The following is a 20428-nucleotide window of genomic DNA, read 5'->3' as shown; positions in this document are numbered from 1 at the left end:
GGGACTGAAAACACAGGCCAGGATTCAAACTGGGGTCAACATTGATGAAAGGAAGGGGAAAATTCAGTGCATCCAAACACTGAATTTGACCTTGGAGTCGAGTCCCTTTTAAGGGAAATTAACATAATTGTTTCTAAGTTTGTTGATGAAAGGAAAAAAAAGTGTGTAAGGATTGCATATAATTGAGTAAAACTTAATAAAAATTGTTTCAGAATCAACACTTTGCAAAAGAGATATAACACATGGTGCTACCGCAAACCTCAACCATTACACTCCATGCAAAGTTTCAAACCCTACTGCTGTGTGTATATACATATTGTTTTCTGTCGTATTTATGTACCTTTTTAAATTGTAAAGTGCAAGGAAGAGGTCTCTGATCCACAATGCACTATAAATGCTGTTTCATATCAGTATTAAATTTTTAATTTTCAGTTCTCTGATTTATTCTACTTTTTAACAGTAAGCTCAAGCTCATTATAAATTGTATCACACCATATTCAAATTGGGCTTCAAACAACCCAACGCAAGCGAAGCCTTCGGCAAACGCTACACAGTGACTTCACTCTACACTTCAACACTTTTTGAAATGTTTATTGTGGCTGAAGTAAAACTACTCAGATTCTTAACGTGAACATTATCCAATTCATCCCCGATGTGTGTACTGTGGTTGCTTACCTCCCAATAGTATAAACCTCGGTTGTGTACGACGACGCAACAAAAGAGCCAAGTGGCTATGAGGTATCAAGAGTCACCGCCCGGGGGTGGTTGCATTTCAATATTGTCTTTCCGTTCTAAATGGATATTATTCAAGCAAACCAATACGGACTCCTTGACATCTGGCAGCTTGGTACCATGGGATTCTAGTTGGAGTGCCCTTACCGTATCACTAAGGATTTAATAACATCGGGTAACAACGGAGTTAACGGCTTCCAGTGTTTATGTCACAATTACACTTCAGTCTCATGGGAACCTATACGCCATGAAGCTGTTATGAGCACCGAAGAATTGCTATACATGTAGCTCAGACAAATCTTGCTGAGCAGAAACAGATTACTAGCTGGAATACTCAGTGACGTATATTGATTGAAACTGGTTCCCTGCAAATTTTGTTGCTAAGCAGAAAACAAATTTGCTAAGCACCATAAAGGAAAATTAGCCCAAGGGCCCTTTGCAAAATACAAACGACCTTGCCCTCTCAAAGATGAAATTCCAGGCCTGAGGATGACATGTAAGTTCAGTGCTCTCCCTTACAGTGGTTCGCTGGCCAAATGCCAGTGAAAAAACTAGAAAATCAGTCAAAATTTCCTCCAAATGGTCCGGCTGGTTAGTTCAGTGTTGGGAAGCATCCCTATTTCATTAGAATGTTGACTTGTGAGAAAAATTGATGGGCTAGTGAAATGACAAGCTAATAATAATAATAACCTTACTTATATAGCGCTTTTTACAAAAGCGAGACAAAGCACTTACGAAATACAGTAGCAACCAAACAAATAGATAAACATGTTTTACAGACAAAACAATGCAATTAACAATGATTCAATCTAGAGTAACTTAAAATTGGGATTTGAAGGAACTCAGGGTTAATCGAACAGATTGAGGAAGACGGTTCCAGCATTTTGGCCCAGTTGCAGCAAAAGCTTTAGATCCTACATTTGTACGTGATCATGGGGCCTGCTGGCTAGTCACTGAAAAATTAACACCAAACCCTGACTATAGTCGGTGATAATTTGATCAATGGACACACTCATGAAATCTAAAGATTTTTTTGTTCCCACAAACCCTCCTCTTCTTTTGCAGGGCCCAGTTTCATAGAGCTGCTTAAGCACAAAGATAAGCTAAGCAAAACAAGTTTATGCTAACCAGAATAAGGTTACCAGCCAAAAAAACATATCTCATGTACAATTTGTGACTGGTGTCCTGCTCATCAATGCTAAGCAGATATTTTTTAAGCAGTGTTTTCAACTGGGCCCTGATTTTAACAACGATCCAAGCAAACAAATTATTGTGTTTGAAACATAGAGGGCGCTATAACACTATAAAAGACAGGGCTTATTCAAGAGGCAAGGTAGAAAATAGGGGCTATGACTTCATCAAATGATGAATGAGAAAACTATGGTTACGCATCATCACTGGAATTTTACCTGTTGATAAATTGTGTATCATAAAAATCCACGCAGGGGGGTCAACTGAAGAATTCGAAAATCTGAATACAATATCTGGATCACATTCTTACAGTCTTATTTATTCTATAATATTTCATTGAAATCCATGGTTGGTGTTTTGAATGGTCTTTTAACTCAGCTGGACTGTTTTTTTAAACCATTACTTTCTGCGTAGTCATCACCCTTAGTTCATACAAGACTAATATTATTACTGAGTTCATTACTCAGTTTCCTTCAGTAAACATGTCTTGGAAAACAACATGAGACAGAAATCTAGTTTAGTTTTTAAAAATGTAAATAGGCCCTACTATTTTAAAAATGGGAAACATTGGAAATTGTAAAAATCAAAGATATTTCTTTGGTTCTGAGGAAGTGGGTCAAATCTCGGGGGTTGTTTCTGACTTTGTACTAATTCTGCAAAAATAATGTTTTAAATTGTACAAAAGTTGTCTCAAATAAGACTAACAAACCACTAAACCACTAAGAGGGGGTGGAGGGGGTCGGACTACAAACTCTGATTTCACTTTTATGGCTTTCATGGATATTTTTTTAAATTGTGTAAAACTTGGCGCAAATAAGACCAACAAAGCACTAATGGTAGAGGGGGGGGGGCCTACAAAAAAGTGTAAAACCACTAAAGGAAAGGAGAGGGAAGCCACAAAACCATGATATGCGTGTTAAAAAATGTGCACGGGGGCGGGAGGAAGGGGAGGTTTTTCTTGTGAATCACTCCTCTCCCTCTCACAAGGCCCAGTGCCCAAGATCCCTAAAGCTACCTCCAGGCCCAGTGCCCCAGGACAGACCCTCAAGCTAGCTCCTTAACAGACAGATTTGATTACACAGATACCCTCCGCCTGACTCCATCTCAGCTGAATCATGACAATTAATTACCCGCAAAGAATGCCAATAAACTATCAATATTACTGTTTAGAAATTATTAGGACAGCTTGATTTGTTCCTCGGAATGCAACTTCTAAACAATTCGACGTGACGACTATGAAATTCACTGTCAAGATGTGAGTAACTGAAATTGTTGATCCCTGGTGCCCCCGATGTGGTTCATCATTTTCTCTCCCTCTCTCTCTTTTTTGTTGTTCAGTGGATGAGGGGATGTATGCGAGTCAAAATAAAACAACAGTAACGCTCCTTGATTTCTCCATGCAAGAATTATAGGCCTGTTGTGCACATTGGACTCATCTCCCATTTATGCCAGCAGTGACTCTCGTTAGATCATTGAAGTCGAGCCCCACTGACAAAACCATAGCCGGCAATTTGGACTAATTCCTTCTGACAACCATTGGGGGCTGACTGCAGAGGACTGTTCAGATGCCAGACAGACCATGCATAGATCTCATGCAGAGAGATCATTTCAGTTTAGCATCAATCCCGATTCCCGGTATGGTCCCCTGACCCCGCATGCCATTTATCTGCAGTGAAAGACTACCGAATGCACGCAGAAAGTGAGAAACATGATACCATTGCGATTAAACATGGATCGCCAATAATAAGTAATCAAATACTGATACTTGATTCAAGTTGACATAATGATGGACAATTTCTCTGGGACATGCATAAACTCAGATATTCTGTAAATATTAGTGATGGTGACATGAATAAATCAGAAATTCAATCAACTTTGGCGATGGTGATAAAAAAAAACAGCTTTTCTTCAAAGGGAGGTATTCAAATCAGAATTCAAGAAATCGTTAAAATTGCAATACAAGGTTAAGAGCCAAAAACATCGGTTGCCAGCGTTTGATAAATTCATGCTTTATTCCAACCAATACAAACTGACAGACAAACATCATCAGCTGTTTTTCAATGAACACACCACACATGACGACTTAACATTTAAGGTTACCCCCCTCCCTGGCCCATTGTGACATTCAATGTCAAAACACATTCTCCAAATTTTATTCTATTCAATTTTTACTGGATTTTAAGCAGACGGGGATAGTGTGCCGTGGATCGCCAAAGATTTAAAAACCGAACACGCATATAAAACTACAATCTCGGGCAGAGAAAGTAATGGCTCTCCACATGCTGGTGGTGAGAGACTGCTTCCATATTCTCAGTTCATCAATATGGAGTTCTTTCAGTCTTCATGCAGATGAAGAACAAAATGAAGAAGAAAAAAATCCCAGTAATGAAACGACCCCTCGTCACCTATCAACTGCCAATTATGAGGAGGTACTCACATTGCCACCCCGGATAGATTAAGGCTCAGACCCATGAAGTCTCTATAATAAAAAAACTGTGTATGGGGCAGCCAAAATAATAAACCAGCCTTGGTTGGACACTAATGCTTGACTGCATGCTGAATCAGTAATAAAAAGATCATGTGTCATGGTGCATGGTGAGGTAGGAATCTTTGATCTTTACGAGTAAATACGCAATGTTGTGACAGCGCGCCCTATCACACAATAAATGAGATAATGTTTGACCTTCATATTTGACCCTCTTTTTTTTTTTAACATCTCCGTTGGTATAAGATTAAATGCAGGCACTGATGTCAAAAAAGGAACACCTAGAAATAGTTCAAAAAGCACTTTAGAAATGTTTAAAATAACAGATTGATCGGTTTAAATAACCCATAGAAATGTTTAAAATAACACCAAGAAGTGGTTACAATAGAACCTAACAATGTGAAATTTAACTTAAACTAACTGTTTTTAAAATGGCACAAAGAAATTGTTAGTTAAAGGCAGTGGACACTATTGATAATTGTCAAAGACTAGCCTACAAAGTTGGTGTATATCAACATATGCATAAAATAACTAACCTGTGAAAATTTGAGCTCAATCGGTCATCGAAGTTGCCAGATAATAATGAAAGAAAAAAGCACCCTTGTCACATGAAGTTGTGTGCGTTTAGACCTCAAATTCTAAATCTGAGGTCTCGAAATCAAATTCGTGAAAAATTACTTCATTCTCAAAAACTACGTCACTTCAGAGGGAGCTGTTTCTCATAATGTTTTATACTATCAACCTCTCCCCATTACTCGTAATCAAGAAAGGTTTTATGATAATAATTATTTTGAGTAGTTACCAATAGTGTCCACTGCATTTAAACTAACTGTTTTTAAAATGGCACAGAGAAATTGTTAGAATAACAAATGAATAAATAAATAAATAAATGTGGCCGTGTGATGGCTGAGTGGTCTTTCCCATCAGACTCAAGCTCTGGTGTTTCTGATCAGCAGAGAGTTGGTTTGAGTCCTGTTTGTGACACTTGGGTCATTACGAAAGACACTCAACCGTTGTTGCATTGTCCTTAGGATGGGACTATGGTAATGCACAGACCAGCACACTGGGCTCCATTTCACAAAGGGCCTACAATTCCTCTTAACTCTAGTAATTTGTGCTGTGACATCACACTTTGCTTAGCAATTGAGATTGATTCGCAGTTATGATCAATCTTAGCCCTTTGTTACATCTGCCCAGTACACTTATCATTAAGAGAAGGGAGCCAGCCTAGTGTTTCCTGGCCTGGTTGGCTGTATTGCTTTGTAAAAACCCTTTGGCAGAGCGGCAAACACTTCTGCAATTTTGCATATCAATCAGGGAGATATTTATAATTCAACGAAATAGGGACTAGTTTCCATACTCAGGGAGATGTTCAAATTTGCTTATCAGACCATGGAAAGATTGATTTATTCTCCAGGGAGTTTCTGCAGAAACAGGGAGACTTGTCCGAGGCTCTGTAATGGGATCTCTTAAACTTAAAATAACTATTTACAACATACTAATTTTGTCAGTGTTTTAGACATCTGTAGATAAAGTGTTGTTTGTGAACTGAAGATTTCCCCCCCCCCCCCACCACCACCAGAATTTTGTTTTATTTTAAAGTAGACGTTTATTTACAAGAATGCAATACAGGCACGAGGAAACCTTGCGACAGAGTTTGTCTTCAATGACAGTGGTAAACCTCATACAATAAACATGCCAGCAACAACTTCAATTGACAACAAAGATTCTTGAAGTCTCAACTTCACTCTGTCTAAAGATGGCAGTTACATAGCTAAGCGGTGCTACCAATGCTCTCTCTGCATGAGATATTAACATTAATGTTGAATGCTTGACATATCATCACAGAAGTAGCTGTCTGCACGGACCCAGGGGCAGAGTGTGATGTTGGAAATCACTTTATATTGATTCAATTTCATTCAGTGACAGTAAATATCAAATTTCAAGATAATTCACCTCCGCTGAGGGCCTGAACGAGAAGAAATTTTGGCAAACAGTGGCGCATGTCAAAGCGATGACGTTAAAGAGAGATCGTGCAGCCTGTTTTTGAAAAGCAAGTTTTTACGAAAAAAAAAAAGAATTTTCAAAAGCTCAAAGTCATGATTATTTTTGATGAAGGCCAAACTTAAGCCAAAGTTCTCCGGAAACCTTTAGGCTGGCAAACAAACAAACAAATTTCAGGCACTGGACCACAACTCATCCTCTGACCTTCGGGCAATTGAACACCCCGCTGCAGAGGTGATGTCATGAAAACGAGCAGATCTTAACAGTAGCAAATTATTTATTGAAGCAGTTTGTTTTCGTTCTAAATATTTCTAAATAATTCTATTGAACTGAAAATAAAAGTTACCCCAAAAATTCAACATGTTCTTAAATGATAATTTGATTGTGAGGCAATGGCTGATGTTGACAAAATAATCAACAGTTTAACCAGAATTTTAAGCATAAGTTCTGACGAAGGTTTGGACCCTTTTTTTTGAAGTTGCGACCCACAGTTCGGGACACAGTGCTCTAATTCACCCAAGTAATTTCAAACAGGGGGTGTTGTCAAACTATCAAAAAACTAATTTGAACTATTTAAAATAACAGCGATGCTATGTGGGATTTGAGGCATTGCGTGATGAGGTATCAATACATACTTGGTTTGCGGTAACACCATGTGTGTACCTACTTGCTAGGAACTTATTCTTTTGAGAACTCGTCTTGCTTTATTTTCTACTTCAACGATGCTGTTGAAACCCCTCAGCCCTTGTAACCTCCAGATAACTTAAGATATCAACAAACCATGTTCTTATACCTGAGCACTGTGACCAATTGACATTGACCTGTTGACATTAAAGACACTGGACACTATTGGTAATTGTCAAAGATCAGTCTTCTCACTTGGTGTATCTCAACATATGCATAAAATAACAAACCTGTGAAAATTTGAGCTCAATTGGTCGCCGTAGTTGCAAGATAATAATGAAAGAAAAAATACCCTTGTCACACAAAGTTGTGTGCGTTTAGATGGTTGATTTCGAGCCCTCAAATTCTAAATCTGAGGTCTCGAAACCAAATTCGTGGAAAATTACTTCTCTCTCGAAAACTATGTCACTTCAGAGGGAGCCATTTCTCACAATTTTTTATACCATCAACCTCTACCCATTACTCGTTACCAAGTAAGGTTTTATTCCAATAATTATTTTGAGGAATTAACAATAGTGTCCACTGCCTTTAAAGCAATCACACATTGTCTGATCTAAAGGGTAACACTCCATCCATGTTTAGTGACAAAATAGCTACCATAAGGGAAGGTTAAGATGCAGACAACATGAAATAACTCAGGACCTTGACCTTTGAACTTTTTCACAACAACATAATCATTTTCCCAAGGGCAACCCCACCCCCCCCCCAACCCACCCAAAGCAAGTTACAAGTCTAAATGTCACTTCTAATTCAAGTTCAAGTTTAGAAGCAAAAGTGCCCAGCGGGACGGAGGGACAAACAGACGCCGTAGGCAATGACATTACCCATTTAGCCCGTGGTAAAACGCCATCCCATCCATACCGAATAAATAAAGTACAAGCTCATTATTATGTATTTGTTTATTAACTTATTTTAAATGATACTTAATGAGCTGATCATTTGGGACCCTCACACTTTTTAAAAATACACCAAAGATGAATGATTACAACAAGTGACAAGACTTGGCAGACAGCCTGTAAAAAGGGAAAGATTACTAAAAATAAACAATAGGCCTAATACAAAAGGCGGATGCACAAATTAAAACACCCTCACAGCCAACCACACAAAAAGATGGAAGTGTGAATCACGCAGATCATAAATTATTTACAAGCCAACAGCCTGGGCAAAACACAGGACTATTTTGTTTTTACTTCATAAATTGGTTATAATTGTAAGAATCAATGTGGAAGATGTGTCCCCCAAGGAGGCAGTTTTCATGAGTAAATAAAACAAAACAATTTAACACGGGAAACTATCCATACATAAATCATTCCTCATTAGTAGAGCTTGGTGCTATAAAACCTTAGCACAAAACATCAAGCTTTTCAATTTCAGCCCTGGCTTAGCCACAATAAAGAAAACAAAGAAGAAAAAAAGTTGCTGCAATTTTAATAGGGTCTAACATTGCAACATCTCTTTCTAAAAAAGCAAAAAAAAAGTGCAAACATAATCCCATAAATACTTCCACAAATGTTCACTTTTATTCCACTGCGTACAAGAAAATAATTTCCCATTTATTAATACTTTCTACCCCGGATACCTTATACATCACAACAGAGCCACTGTCCTTGAGCAGTTTTCTGTACATTGATTACTTAGGACTTCAACCTGTGGTTAAATTTGGAAGTTGGGAAGGGCAGCCAGAGAGGGGGGGTGGGGGCTTTTGTGTTTGATTAGTGGAGGATCACCTTCAGGAGGCTTGAGGCTATAGAGAAGCCCCGGGGAGCTTCAGATTGGTGTAATTATTCTACCGATGGTACCAGATAACATTTTCATATCGACTGAAAGGTATGGATATGGAGATGAAAATAACATCAACGCTCGGAGGTCCCGATGTAGAATGCAATACGACGGGATGCTATAGATTTGGTGTCAGCTTGGAGCAACTGGGGTTTTGTACGAGGCCACTTTGCTTTTATGCAAAGAATTAATCTATTCCTGACAATCTTAATCATATTTCAATCAGAAGAAATTATTTGAACACTAAACATTTATTTATTTATCATACTTCTAAAAACAATAGATGATTATCAACCCCCCCCCCCCCCCAACAAAAAAACAAACAAAAACAAATCCAAAGCAAACAAACCAAACAAACAAAACAAAGCGAGACGCAAGCACGAACACAGTATTGGTAATTTTTTTGACGTTTTCTGCTCCGTTGAACTACTCAAGAAATCAATAGTAGGCCATTCCTTCAAATATTAAGTTTGTACCTTTGCTCCATCCCATCCATCCATCATTCAATTGCTGACACTTAAATAGCGAGAAATGGTAAAATGTCGTGAGAAGAATGAAACACAATGGCAGACTCCCATCAGATCAATGGCCAGTATCAAAAACGTGACAAGCAACGCTAAAAAGGTAGCCAATTACCTTTAATTGGCCAATTATAAACTCTAAGGCCCATGGAGACATTTACACATCAAAGACCTTGCCGGTTAGTCCTTTTCGGCAATTATTCAACGGGCAACAGTTTCAGAAGCAATTTCTTCTGATTTGATCAAGTGTCCTTTCGATAAAAGGTGCAGCTTGACAGGCTCTCTTCCTGTAAAATAATGTTGCGTTTGCAGAAAAATGAAATGAACAATGCGCACTTCACCTTGAGAGACGCTCTGGCCTGGTCCTTCAGGACGGATGATTTGACAACTGAACTTTTAAGATGGACACACACACTCAATGTTTGAAAGACGGACACAAACTCCAGGCATGTGAAAAAGCAAACTTTGACCAATAACTTTCCATGACGATGAACAAAAGTTGTTTAGTTTTTCATTGTATTAAAATCCTAACACTTTTTTCATTGTGTAAGAGCAAACACGAAAGGGAACTCTTTCACTGTTTATATGTGTTTTTGTATTCTGGCTATAATTTGTTTCACCCTTAAATCACTGTGTATTAAGCACTATATATACTCAGTATTTTTGCTTAGTTCTGGGGGAAAAAATCTGCAAAGAAAATCCACAGGCAAATCACTTGGGTGGGATTAGAACCCACGACTTTTGCCTTGCTAGATTAGATGTCTTATGACAAAATAAAGTATGAAACGTTCCGTTATCTGTGTGTGCGGTATTTAATGTATATGAGTGACAGCCAAAATTCCTCCAAAGGCCTTTGTAAAAGATTTAACTCTTGTTTACAGCATTTTCAGGCATGGCACTTCGAACTGCCTACAGCTACCGGGCAATCTCAGTGGTCTAGTTGGTAAGACATTGCTGTAGTGGCTTTGAATCCCATTCCAAGAAATATTTCTGTGATTTTTTTTTTACAGAGCTCAAGAAAATCCTGAGTAACAGTGCTAACACACAACAGTGTATGCACTGGTATGGACAAGGCAGTTTTTCCTCGAAACAGGGCATCTAAACGATGGGAAAATAAATTTCTAGTGAACCACTTCAAGGGGCACGAAGCCAATAGATACATATTGAACTTAATTTCATTGACCATTGATGAAACGTGCATGCGTGCAAGGCTATCATTGGCCGAGAGTTGTTTGCGGCGCGTACACGTGCACTTTTCCATTGTTTATCATCAAATATGGCAGTCGATGACACTGAGTGCAATCCATCTATAAAGGTATGAAGGACATTGCCCCTATAAAGTATCAGGCATGCATTTTAATAGCTACAATTGAGTTGTCATTCATTCTCTTGAAAGAACCCGCTGTTTCCATGGTCCAATGCACTCATCATGACAATTAATTACTATTTTACAAAAGGTTCTTCGGCAATTGAGCAGTTTGAATAATGAGGCACATGGAGAATGTGCAACCATGGTTAAATTTAATCAACTCCAAAGTCAAATTTATTGTTGTTTGCGGTTGTCATATAAATATTGTTGCATTCATTTTTTGTAATTTTTATTTTTTTATTTAATTGGTTTATTTTTAAGAACACATTGCCGCCAAAGGCTGAATTACATGCAATTTACAAAGTTTACAAATTTGCATCTTTGATAATGTTTTTCATGCAGTGTTTTATGTATTTTTTGACCCGATTTACTTTATTTTATTGTGATGCCACTGGTGATGATGAAGCTGGTTGAAAAATTAGAACGACAAGTAATGAGGCTCTCTTTGGATTAAAACAATTTAAATTTTGGTCATAAATTTAAGTTTGATATGCTCTGCCCACTCTGTGATAATAAATTCTGACAGAAAAGCTGTTCACAGTTACATATAGTCCACTAAGTAAAAAAAAATATTAAAAAATAGTCCCAGGCCTGTATGCTTTGTTTTTGAAAGGGCAGGAGCATCACAAGGGCAACTAGGCAATTTACCTGGGGCATGGAGGCAATCGCTTTGTTGCCTTCGTAAAGTATCAGGCCTAGTTCATTGCCCATGTCAGTAAATATCAAGGACCTAATTAGCATGCTGATCAAATGTCTCACTACAGTGGTAAACAAATGGTATTACAATCTTTTGTCTTCCTTTCCAAACTGGTAGAAGCCAGATTTCAAGCTTAAAGGATTTGGGTACTTTTTCAAAATGTCCATAGATTTACATTATATTTACAGGGTTTGAAGATAATGATAGTGGAAAGCTTCCCTTCAAATATTACTTACTGAGGTGCTGTAGTTTTTGAGAAATGAGTAAAACAATGTCATGAAAATACATTTGTAAATGATTAAAATTATTTTCGTCTCATGAGACGAAAAGTATTTTCATGACATTGTTTTACTCATTTCCCAAAAACTACAGCACCCCAGCATGTAATATTTTCAGGGAAGCTTTCTATTATCATTATCTTCAAACTGTGTAAGTTTATTGTAAATCTGTGGACATTGTGTTTTTTGTCCTACAAAAGTTACATAGACCCTTTAATCGACTGAATTCAACTTATGTGAACTAAATTTAGTCATAGACCACTTTGCAAAAGACTCAGTATGCCCGAGCATTGAGCATCATCAGTCATCTATATTTTTTCCCAAGACTGAACTTTGTAACAAAAGCTCCTTGCATTTACCATGTTTCTTGGTTGTTTGTGTTTTCCCTTTCACCTCTGTGCAGCACACTACATAAGTATGGCTGGCTATTATTTTTTAGTATTGCTATATTTGAAAGCACTCATTTTCATTTCCTGACATTTTTTGTTCATATCTTTATGCCCAGGTTTTTTCCTTGTCTCCTATGGAAACAGTGGAAACACTGAACCTATATGCTCGACTGAGACCAAGGCACGATACATCAAAGAAAAAACACAAGTCACAAAGCTCTCAAAAGATCTCTGACGTTCCTTGACATAAACCGAAGCTCATCAAAGTCTTCCCTTGAATAGTTTTTTTAAAAAACTTTTATGACAGTTATCAAACGATCAGACAACAACAACACTTATAAACTGCAATGAAGTGAAAAAATATTTTTTTAAGAAGCAAGCTTTCTTAAACAACTTAAGATCATACACGATCTTTTATTTCTCTAGGCATGCGAAAACCAAAAAGTACAGAAAAAATCAAGCATGTCATCAGGAAGCTCAAACTAATGAGTCAGGCTTTGTTGTTCTTTCTCTTGCAGCTAGATTATTTAGACAAAGAGACATGATATACACATCCCCGATGTCATAGTACACCTCCCCCAGCCCTTACCTCACCCCACCCTAATTGATTCATGATTAAAGGAATGTTAGCCTACAGAATTGGTAAGGACATAAATCATGACGATCACAGATTTCAATAAAACTTACACGGTCTAATGATAATGATGATAGAAAACATCCCTTGAAATGTTTCTGTCTGAAATGTCATATTTGATGAGAAATAATTAACCTAAATTCGCATTTGGAGTTAATCGCTCAGTGAGGGTTTATTTCATAGTTTTTTTTTGCATCGATGTCATCCAAAATGTGTAATCGATTTGTCAAACTTCTTTTGTCAAAAGGTTTGTCAATTTATTTATAAGGTGGATTACATGCCAGCAACTGTTTTGTGAGCAACATCGATCCTGTAATGTACCTTTAATGTATAATCTACATACCTGAAGTTTCTGTATGTGATCCTCTGCTTGTTGATGTTTGGCTCTGGATGATTGAAGATCTTCTTCCAATTTCAGCTTCTCGTCTGCCAAGACATTGTGTCTTGCTTGATGGGCTCGGAGTTCATTGTCCAGCTACGGAGGGGAAAATGGATACGTCATGTACTTTTTAAGATAAAGCAATTTTTCATTGAAGGCACGACGACCTGGATTTTTAGTTTTTGTATTTAAAGACAGTGGACACTATTGGTAATTGCTCAAAATAGTTATTAGCATTAAACCTTACGTGGTAACAAGTAATTGGGAGAGGTTGATAGTATAAAAAGAGTTGTAAAAACGTCTCCCCCTGAAGTAATGTAGTGTTTGAGAAGAAGCAATTTTCCACGAGTTTGATTTTAAGACCTCAGATTTAGAATTTGAGGTCTCGAAATCAAGCATCTGAAAGCGCACAACTTCATGTGACAAGAGTGTTTTTTTTCCCATTATTATCTCTCGCAACTTTGACGACTGATTGAGCTCAAGTTTCACAGGTTTGTTATTTTATGCATATGTTGAGATACAGCAAATGTGAAGACTAGGCTTTGACAATTACCAATAGTGTCTCGACCAGTGTCTTTAAGAAATAGACATCTATAAGATTTGAGGCATTGCATGGTGAAGTATCAACATATATTTGGTTTGCGATAACACTATTTGTGTATCTACTAACCAGGTAGAGTTTGTTCTTAGAGAACTGTCTTTCTTTATTCTACTGCCGTGGAGTAGATTTAACAGATGTTCGGGAGACTTCTGAACTGACTGAGAACTGACCTGCTTTTTAACTACTACCCGAGCGGAAGGTTACGAAAATTGGTTGGGACTTGAATTGGTCTCAACGTTTCAACTAGCTTGCTCTAGTCAGCGCCAATCAACATGGATATGTGTGTGAATTCACTGTTTAAAAAAGAAGTTAACATTTTTTTTTTCAGGCCTCCAGCAAAATAATAATAATAATGACATTTATAATGCGCAAAAACATATCCGCCCAAGTGCTCAAGGCGAAAAAAAACACGAAAAAAAAGAAAACACAGGCTTTTCAAACATTCTATACCACAACAGTCTCAGTTGAGACCAAGATGAAGGTCCAGACCACTGGTTGTAGAGAGTCTTAAACAATAACACCAAAACCCTGGAAAGAGTTATCGATCTTGCGACCTACTTCCGCTATAATTTGTGACACTTTGCATTGCACAAAAACCTTGAGGTAAATGCCATCACACACAACTCATAACTCCACAACTCACACAGTCAAACAAATGTCCCCTCTTCATATGCAATGTATGTTTTCTAAACAAGCGAAAGTGTTCAGGGAAGTATTTGTTTTACCTTTGGTAAAATAACACATCAGGACAGAGACTGTGAGTATAGGACTTGTAGGAATATATGGCGCGGTCTTTGAGATGAAAGAGTGTAGGAATTTCTTTATAATGGATCATGTGTGTCAGTCAGCATACCGACAAACCTTGGTGTAAAGGGTAAACACATTATTTTGTCATTCCATCGTCATTGCTGAGGCTCGATGCCATCTAATCTGAAGTTTACCAAGCTTATTTAAAGTAGGACTACGTAAGGAGGGGGGGGGGGCAATTTCATAGAGCTGCTTAACCATCGATTGTGTGCTTACTACACCACAAGCTGCCAACCACAAGCAGGCGAATAAACATGCTGTTGCTTACTGTATGAAAATGATCCACTTAAAACAATGCTTCCTAATTTTCTTGCTAACCTGTGTAATACGATTGCTGGTCTTGTTCGCTTGTTTTTTAAACTTATTTTTATATCTTGTTGTTTTTGCTGATATCTATATTTTAAATGTTTCTCTGTATTAGCGCCATGGAGCATTGTTTTCATTATTATTACTATTACTATTGCTATTGCTGTTGCTGTTGCTGTTGCTGTTGCTGTTGCTGTTGCTGTTGCTGTTGCTGTTGCTGTTGCTGTTGCTGTTCCTGTTCCTGTTGCTGTTGCTGTTGCTGTTGCTGTTGCTGTTGCTGTTGCTGTTGCTGTTGATGTTGCTGTTGCTGTTGCTGTTGCTGTTGCTGTTGCTGTTGCTGTTGCTGTTGCTGTTGCTGTTGCTGTTGCTGTTGCTGTTGCTGTTGCTGTTGCTGTTGCTGTTGCTGTTGCTGTTGCTGTTGCTGTTGCTGTTGCTGTTGCTGTTGCTGTTGCTGTTGCTGTTGCTGTTGCTGTTGCTGTTGCTGTTATTATTATTATTATTATTATTATTATTATTATTATTATTATTATTATTATTATTATTATTATTATTATTATTATTATTATTATTATTATTATTATTATTATTATTATTATTATTATTATTATTATTATTATTATTATTATTATTATTATTATTATTATTATTATTATTATTATTATTATTATTATTATTATTATTATTATTATTATTATTATTATTATTATTATTATTATTATTATTATTATTATTATTATTATTATTATTATTATTATTATTATTATTATTATTATTATTATTATTATTATTATTATTATTATTATTATTATTATTATTATTATTATTATTATTATTATTATTATTATTATTATTATTATTATTATTATTATTATTATTATTATTATTATTATTATTATTATTATTATTATTATTATTATTATTATTATTATTATTATTATTATTATTATTATTATTATTATTATTATTATTATTATTATTACGATTATGCTTAAAAACAATTTTTTTCTGCCACAGTTAGCACGGAAATTTGCTTACCGACGAGAAGCACTATAAAATTGACCCCAATGTTGTAGGTATTCAAGAGGTGTGTCATGAATGCTTGCACATGTATACTTTCATTTCATTTCATTTTTCATTTCATTTATTAATTTCACAGGCAAAAATTCAATCACAGACAATAAGAACAGTAAGAAAACAAAAACAAGAACATACAATACAATAACAAAAAAAGCAGCACCCCTGAAGGATTTTTAAAAAGTAAACTAAATTACTATCGAGTTAATCTCCTGATGCCACAATTTAAGAAGAGACAAAAAGGGACATTACAGATGGACATTATTAAAACATGGCATACAGTATAAAAATATAGAACTATACAAGCAGTTAAAACTATAAAAGCACCAATGGGCATTAAAAATACAAAATCGTTAAAAGAGAGATTCAATCTGGGAATTCAAATTCATACTTGATTCAATCTGGGAATAATAAGTAGGATCCTTGTTCACTCTAACGAAATCCAACACAATTAGGGAACTTAACACCCAAAAGTCTCCTATTGCTTCCGTTCACCTGCGTGTATATAGAGACCTGTGAGGGCAGGAGTGGTTCTTGTGATTGATTTAGCTTGTTTTTTATTTGGGGTTGACAAATTATTATTTACTAGAGCATGTAGAAAGGGATTTGAACTAGATTGGAAAAAATGTGAAAACGTGCACAACAATCCATCTTAACCAACAGGAAAAAAACTTGACACTAGTGGTGACAACAGCTACCACAGGGACATTGCAACCATACAGGTCCCTCATGAGTTGCTGCAGGGTTTGAATGTGTAATGGGGTTCATTCCATGCACTGTTAAACGGGAGGTAAACACACAGCAAATACATCCACAACAACTGCACTATAACGATTTGAGCTTCGTCAGTCAGTCATTACTGACAAACAGCCAGAAGAATATTTACAAGTTGAAAAAATGGGAGAAAAAGCCAATTCTAGGGGTGAGCCTTCTCAAACAGTGTCAAACTGAGAAGCTTTACATTATGTTATGTCAATATAGATTCTTGTGGAAAACGCAAAGAGCGTTTTTTACGATTCCCAGAGAGTGAAGGGCGACACTTTGAAATCGATCAAGTTTATGCTCATATTCAACAGGTCGGAGTAGTTACCGTATAGTGAGTTCAAATAGTACAGGGAGTAGTTTCTTGAATTGAGTGCATGAACGAATGAGCATGAATGAATGAGGGAATGAGTTTAGTTTCACTTTTCAATCAGGGTTCTTGAGCCAAATTGCATGCTGATACAACGAAAATAGCAATATATATTTCTGGTATAAATATTTATTATTATAAACACATTAAAACTGAAACAGTTGGCCCAAAGGCCTAAATCGCTTGACCTAAATGTACAAAGTTAAAAGATCCCAAAGACTTCAAGATTTCCCAATGGAAGTGCCCTTTGCGAAATGAAAATGGCCTTGCGCCGAAAAGTAATACTCTCTGTTTGACCTGAAAAGTATTGCAAGCTTTGGACTATCCCTTATACAAAGCTTTACCAGTTTTGTAAAGAAAAAAAAAACCCACAGAGGCGTCTTATTCGTGTGGAATTCAAACCCATGACGCCCCCATTCTAGAGCATGATGAAAGACAAGTGCGAATCCTGTAATAAGCAGCAGGTATCTTAAAACAATTTAATTTACCTCAATCAAAGATTACAGTATCATGCTTAATTTAGACAACCATGATACTGCATCTTCTACGATCGTAAAGAATTAATTCATTGTTCAAAGCACCTTGTAGTAGCAGACAGTATTAGACTTGGAGAGTACAGCAAGTATTCATATCGATGATGACTTATTATTTGACACTAAGTCAACAATCGCGAGAATGTTATCACAATGCCAACAAACACATAACAATGCCAGTCAATAGCAGGAATTCAGAGCACATCGTCCGCTCTTAAATATCCAAGCAGCCCGATATGCAGTTGAGCAAACACGGCCAAGTTTTCCTGTACTTTTACCGTTGGACAAATGAGGACGATCGATGGACGGCCCCCAGACGTGATGACTCAAAACGACAGAGTGGCTGTATATTGGTCAAAAAATGAATGGAGTCTAAACCTATGAACTACATCTACTGATCTTGTGTTTTTTGTAGTTGCTAATAATCAAATTACTGCTGTTCACAGTATAAGCCAAAGTCTGCAGTTAACATAATCAGGGCTCCAATCTGTAAAATACTTACTTGACCAGAATTGTGTACAAAAAGAGCAGAATTGAAATGAGAAGATAAAATTCTTATACAGTTAAATTCTTATACAGTTAGAATTTGAACAAAAGCACGGTGAGGAGATTTGTCTCATTTGTACATTGTGGGCAAGTGTTCTTCAATACAATAATCAACAGAATTATATTTATCAGACTGGGAAATCAATATTTGAACACAAGCACAAGACCCCTGGAATTGTCAGGTCAAGAGTTTACTGGCCCGATGCTAAAATTACTAGCCTCGGGCCTGCAGTTCAGGGTAAAACTTCTGCCCTGAAATAGGAATGAAAGATAAAATTTGTATAATGCCAATGTTTTTTTTGTTTTTTTATACATGGTAAAGTAGAATTTGACAATGTGCAATGTGAAGACACAATTTAGACAGGTATTGAAGTTTCTGTGTGTGTCGTTTCTCAGATTGTGTATTCCAAATATTTATTATTCTTCCTGCGTGGACTAAAACGCTCCAAATTGTTGGCGATCTCTCAAAAATGCTACTGTCTTTTCATATTGTAAAGGCCCATATGTGACCCGCTCTGTGAAAATGAGTCAGATGTAGGCAATTTCAGGAATTGAGTTATATGCATGGCTGGAAAGAACACATCAGCAGCAGTAATTTGGTATGTGTCAAAGCTTAGACATAAGTATGATCACATAATTGTTGTATTCATAGCTTTATTGCCTTAAAATAAGTGTTCTAAAGGTTAACCATGCAACTAAAGATCTTAAAAAGATTTTTTTTATATTACATTTTCCACATTAAACTGTCCATAACTTAATATTGCATTGGGCGACATGTGACTCATTTTCACAGAGTGGGTCACATATCTACATTTATGTAGCCCGATTAGAACAATCGAACGATTCCAAAACCAAGGTATACATTCACTTCATAAAAGGGAAGGTACACTACTGGTAATTACTCAAAACAAATATTAACTTTTAAGTTAATATTTGTTTTGAAAAAACTGACTTGGTAAAACGCATTGGAGAGCTGTTGACAGTATAAAACATTGTGAGAAACAGCTTCCTCTGAAGTAACGTAGTTTTTGAGAGAGGTGATTTCTCACTAAAATATTAAAAGACTGCTAGCCAGAAGTCTTTTATTCCTATCTGAAAGCACACTAATTCGTTCAACAAGGGTGTTTTTTCTTTCATCATTTTCTCACAACTTTGATGACCAATTGAGCCCAAATTTTCACAGGCTTGTTATTTTATGCTTATGTTGGGATACACTGAGTGAGAAGACTGGTCTTTGACAATTACCAAATGTATTCAGTGCCTTTTAGTACTGCATACTCAGTTATGAATGGGGAGAATGATTTTATGTATTTAATTTAAAGACACTGGACACTATTGGTAATTGTCAAAGACTAGCCTTCACAGTTGGTGTATCTCAACATATGCATAAAATAACAAACCTGTGAAAATTTGAGCTCAATCGGTCATCGAAGTTGCGAGATAATAATGAAAGAAAAAACACCCTTGTCACACGAAGTTGTGTGCGTTTAGATGGTTGAGACCTCAAGTTCTAAATCTGAGGTCTCAAAATCAAATTCATGGAAAATTACTTCTTTCTCAAAAACTATGGCACTTCAGAGGGTGCCGTTTCTCACAATTGATTTCGAGACCTCAAGTTCTAAATCTGAGGTCTCAAAATCAAATTCATGGAAAATTACTTCTTTCTCAAAAACTATGGCACTTCAGAGGGTGCCGTTTCTCACAATGTTTTATACCATCAACCTCTCCCCATTACTCGTCACCAAGAAAGATTTTATGCTAATAATTATTTTGAGTAATTACCAATAGTGTCCACTGCCTTTAACCAATTGTTGTCCCTTATGTAAGCATCCTCACTATTAGTCTTAAGGGGCGAAACCGGGGTATTTGTAGAGGGGTTCAAACAGGCTTAAGAGTCTCAGCAATGATGGTTTGTGGGTCCGGGGCCCTGCTTAAGGGCCTCTGGTGGGGTCCAGGGCAAAGCCCTTTGTTGGGGTTCAGGGGTTCGTGCCCTCTGAAGATGTTGGGTTTTACCATGTCTGAATGGCCAAGAAAAGCTTTCCTTACTATAAATATTTACATGACTTTGTTATAAAACTAAGAGTTGGTTCAGTTCCCGGAAGTTGTTGGATTTCCAGCATACTATAAGAGGACTCTCAATCTATACTAAATATGCCTAAATCAAACATGTTTTGAAATCAGAATGCAAACTTTCAAACAGCCATTAAAACTAAAAAGAGTATACTTTGAATTTCAGCTGATAACATGTGTAGATAAATTTACAAAGACCCACAGGCGATCCAAATAT

At 36.7% G+C, this 20428-nt stretch overlaps 1 protein-coding gene across 2 annotated transcripts in view; it reads right to left on the bottom strand.

Moving 5' to 3' along the window:
- Positions 1 to 20428, bottom strand: part of LOC139936991 (centrosomal protein of 128 kDa-like) — a 109285-nt gene that overhangs the window by 65686 nt on the left and 23171 nt on the right. Inside the window, exon 14 of one of the 2 annotated variants that reach the window (XM_071931906.1) lies at positions 13107 to 13238. The exons of the other annotated variant lie outside the window; for it this stretch is intronic. Within the exon in view, the coding sequence (XP_071788007.1) occupies positions 13107 to 13238 (132 nt within the window). The remainder of the gene's footprint in view (positions 1 to 13106; positions 13239 to 20428) is intronic. 2 annotated transcript variants of the gene reach the window in all.

Source organism: Asterias amurensis, chromosome 1 (assembly GCF_032118995.1).
Source record: "Asterias amurensis chromosome 1, ASM3211899v1".
NCBI classification, from domain to species: Eukaryota; Metazoa; Echinodermata; class Asteroidea; order Forcipulatida; family Asteriidae; genus Asterias; species Asterias amurensis.
Note: the sequence above shows the minus strand (reverse complement) of the source record. Positions and strands in the feature narration are given on the sequence as shown.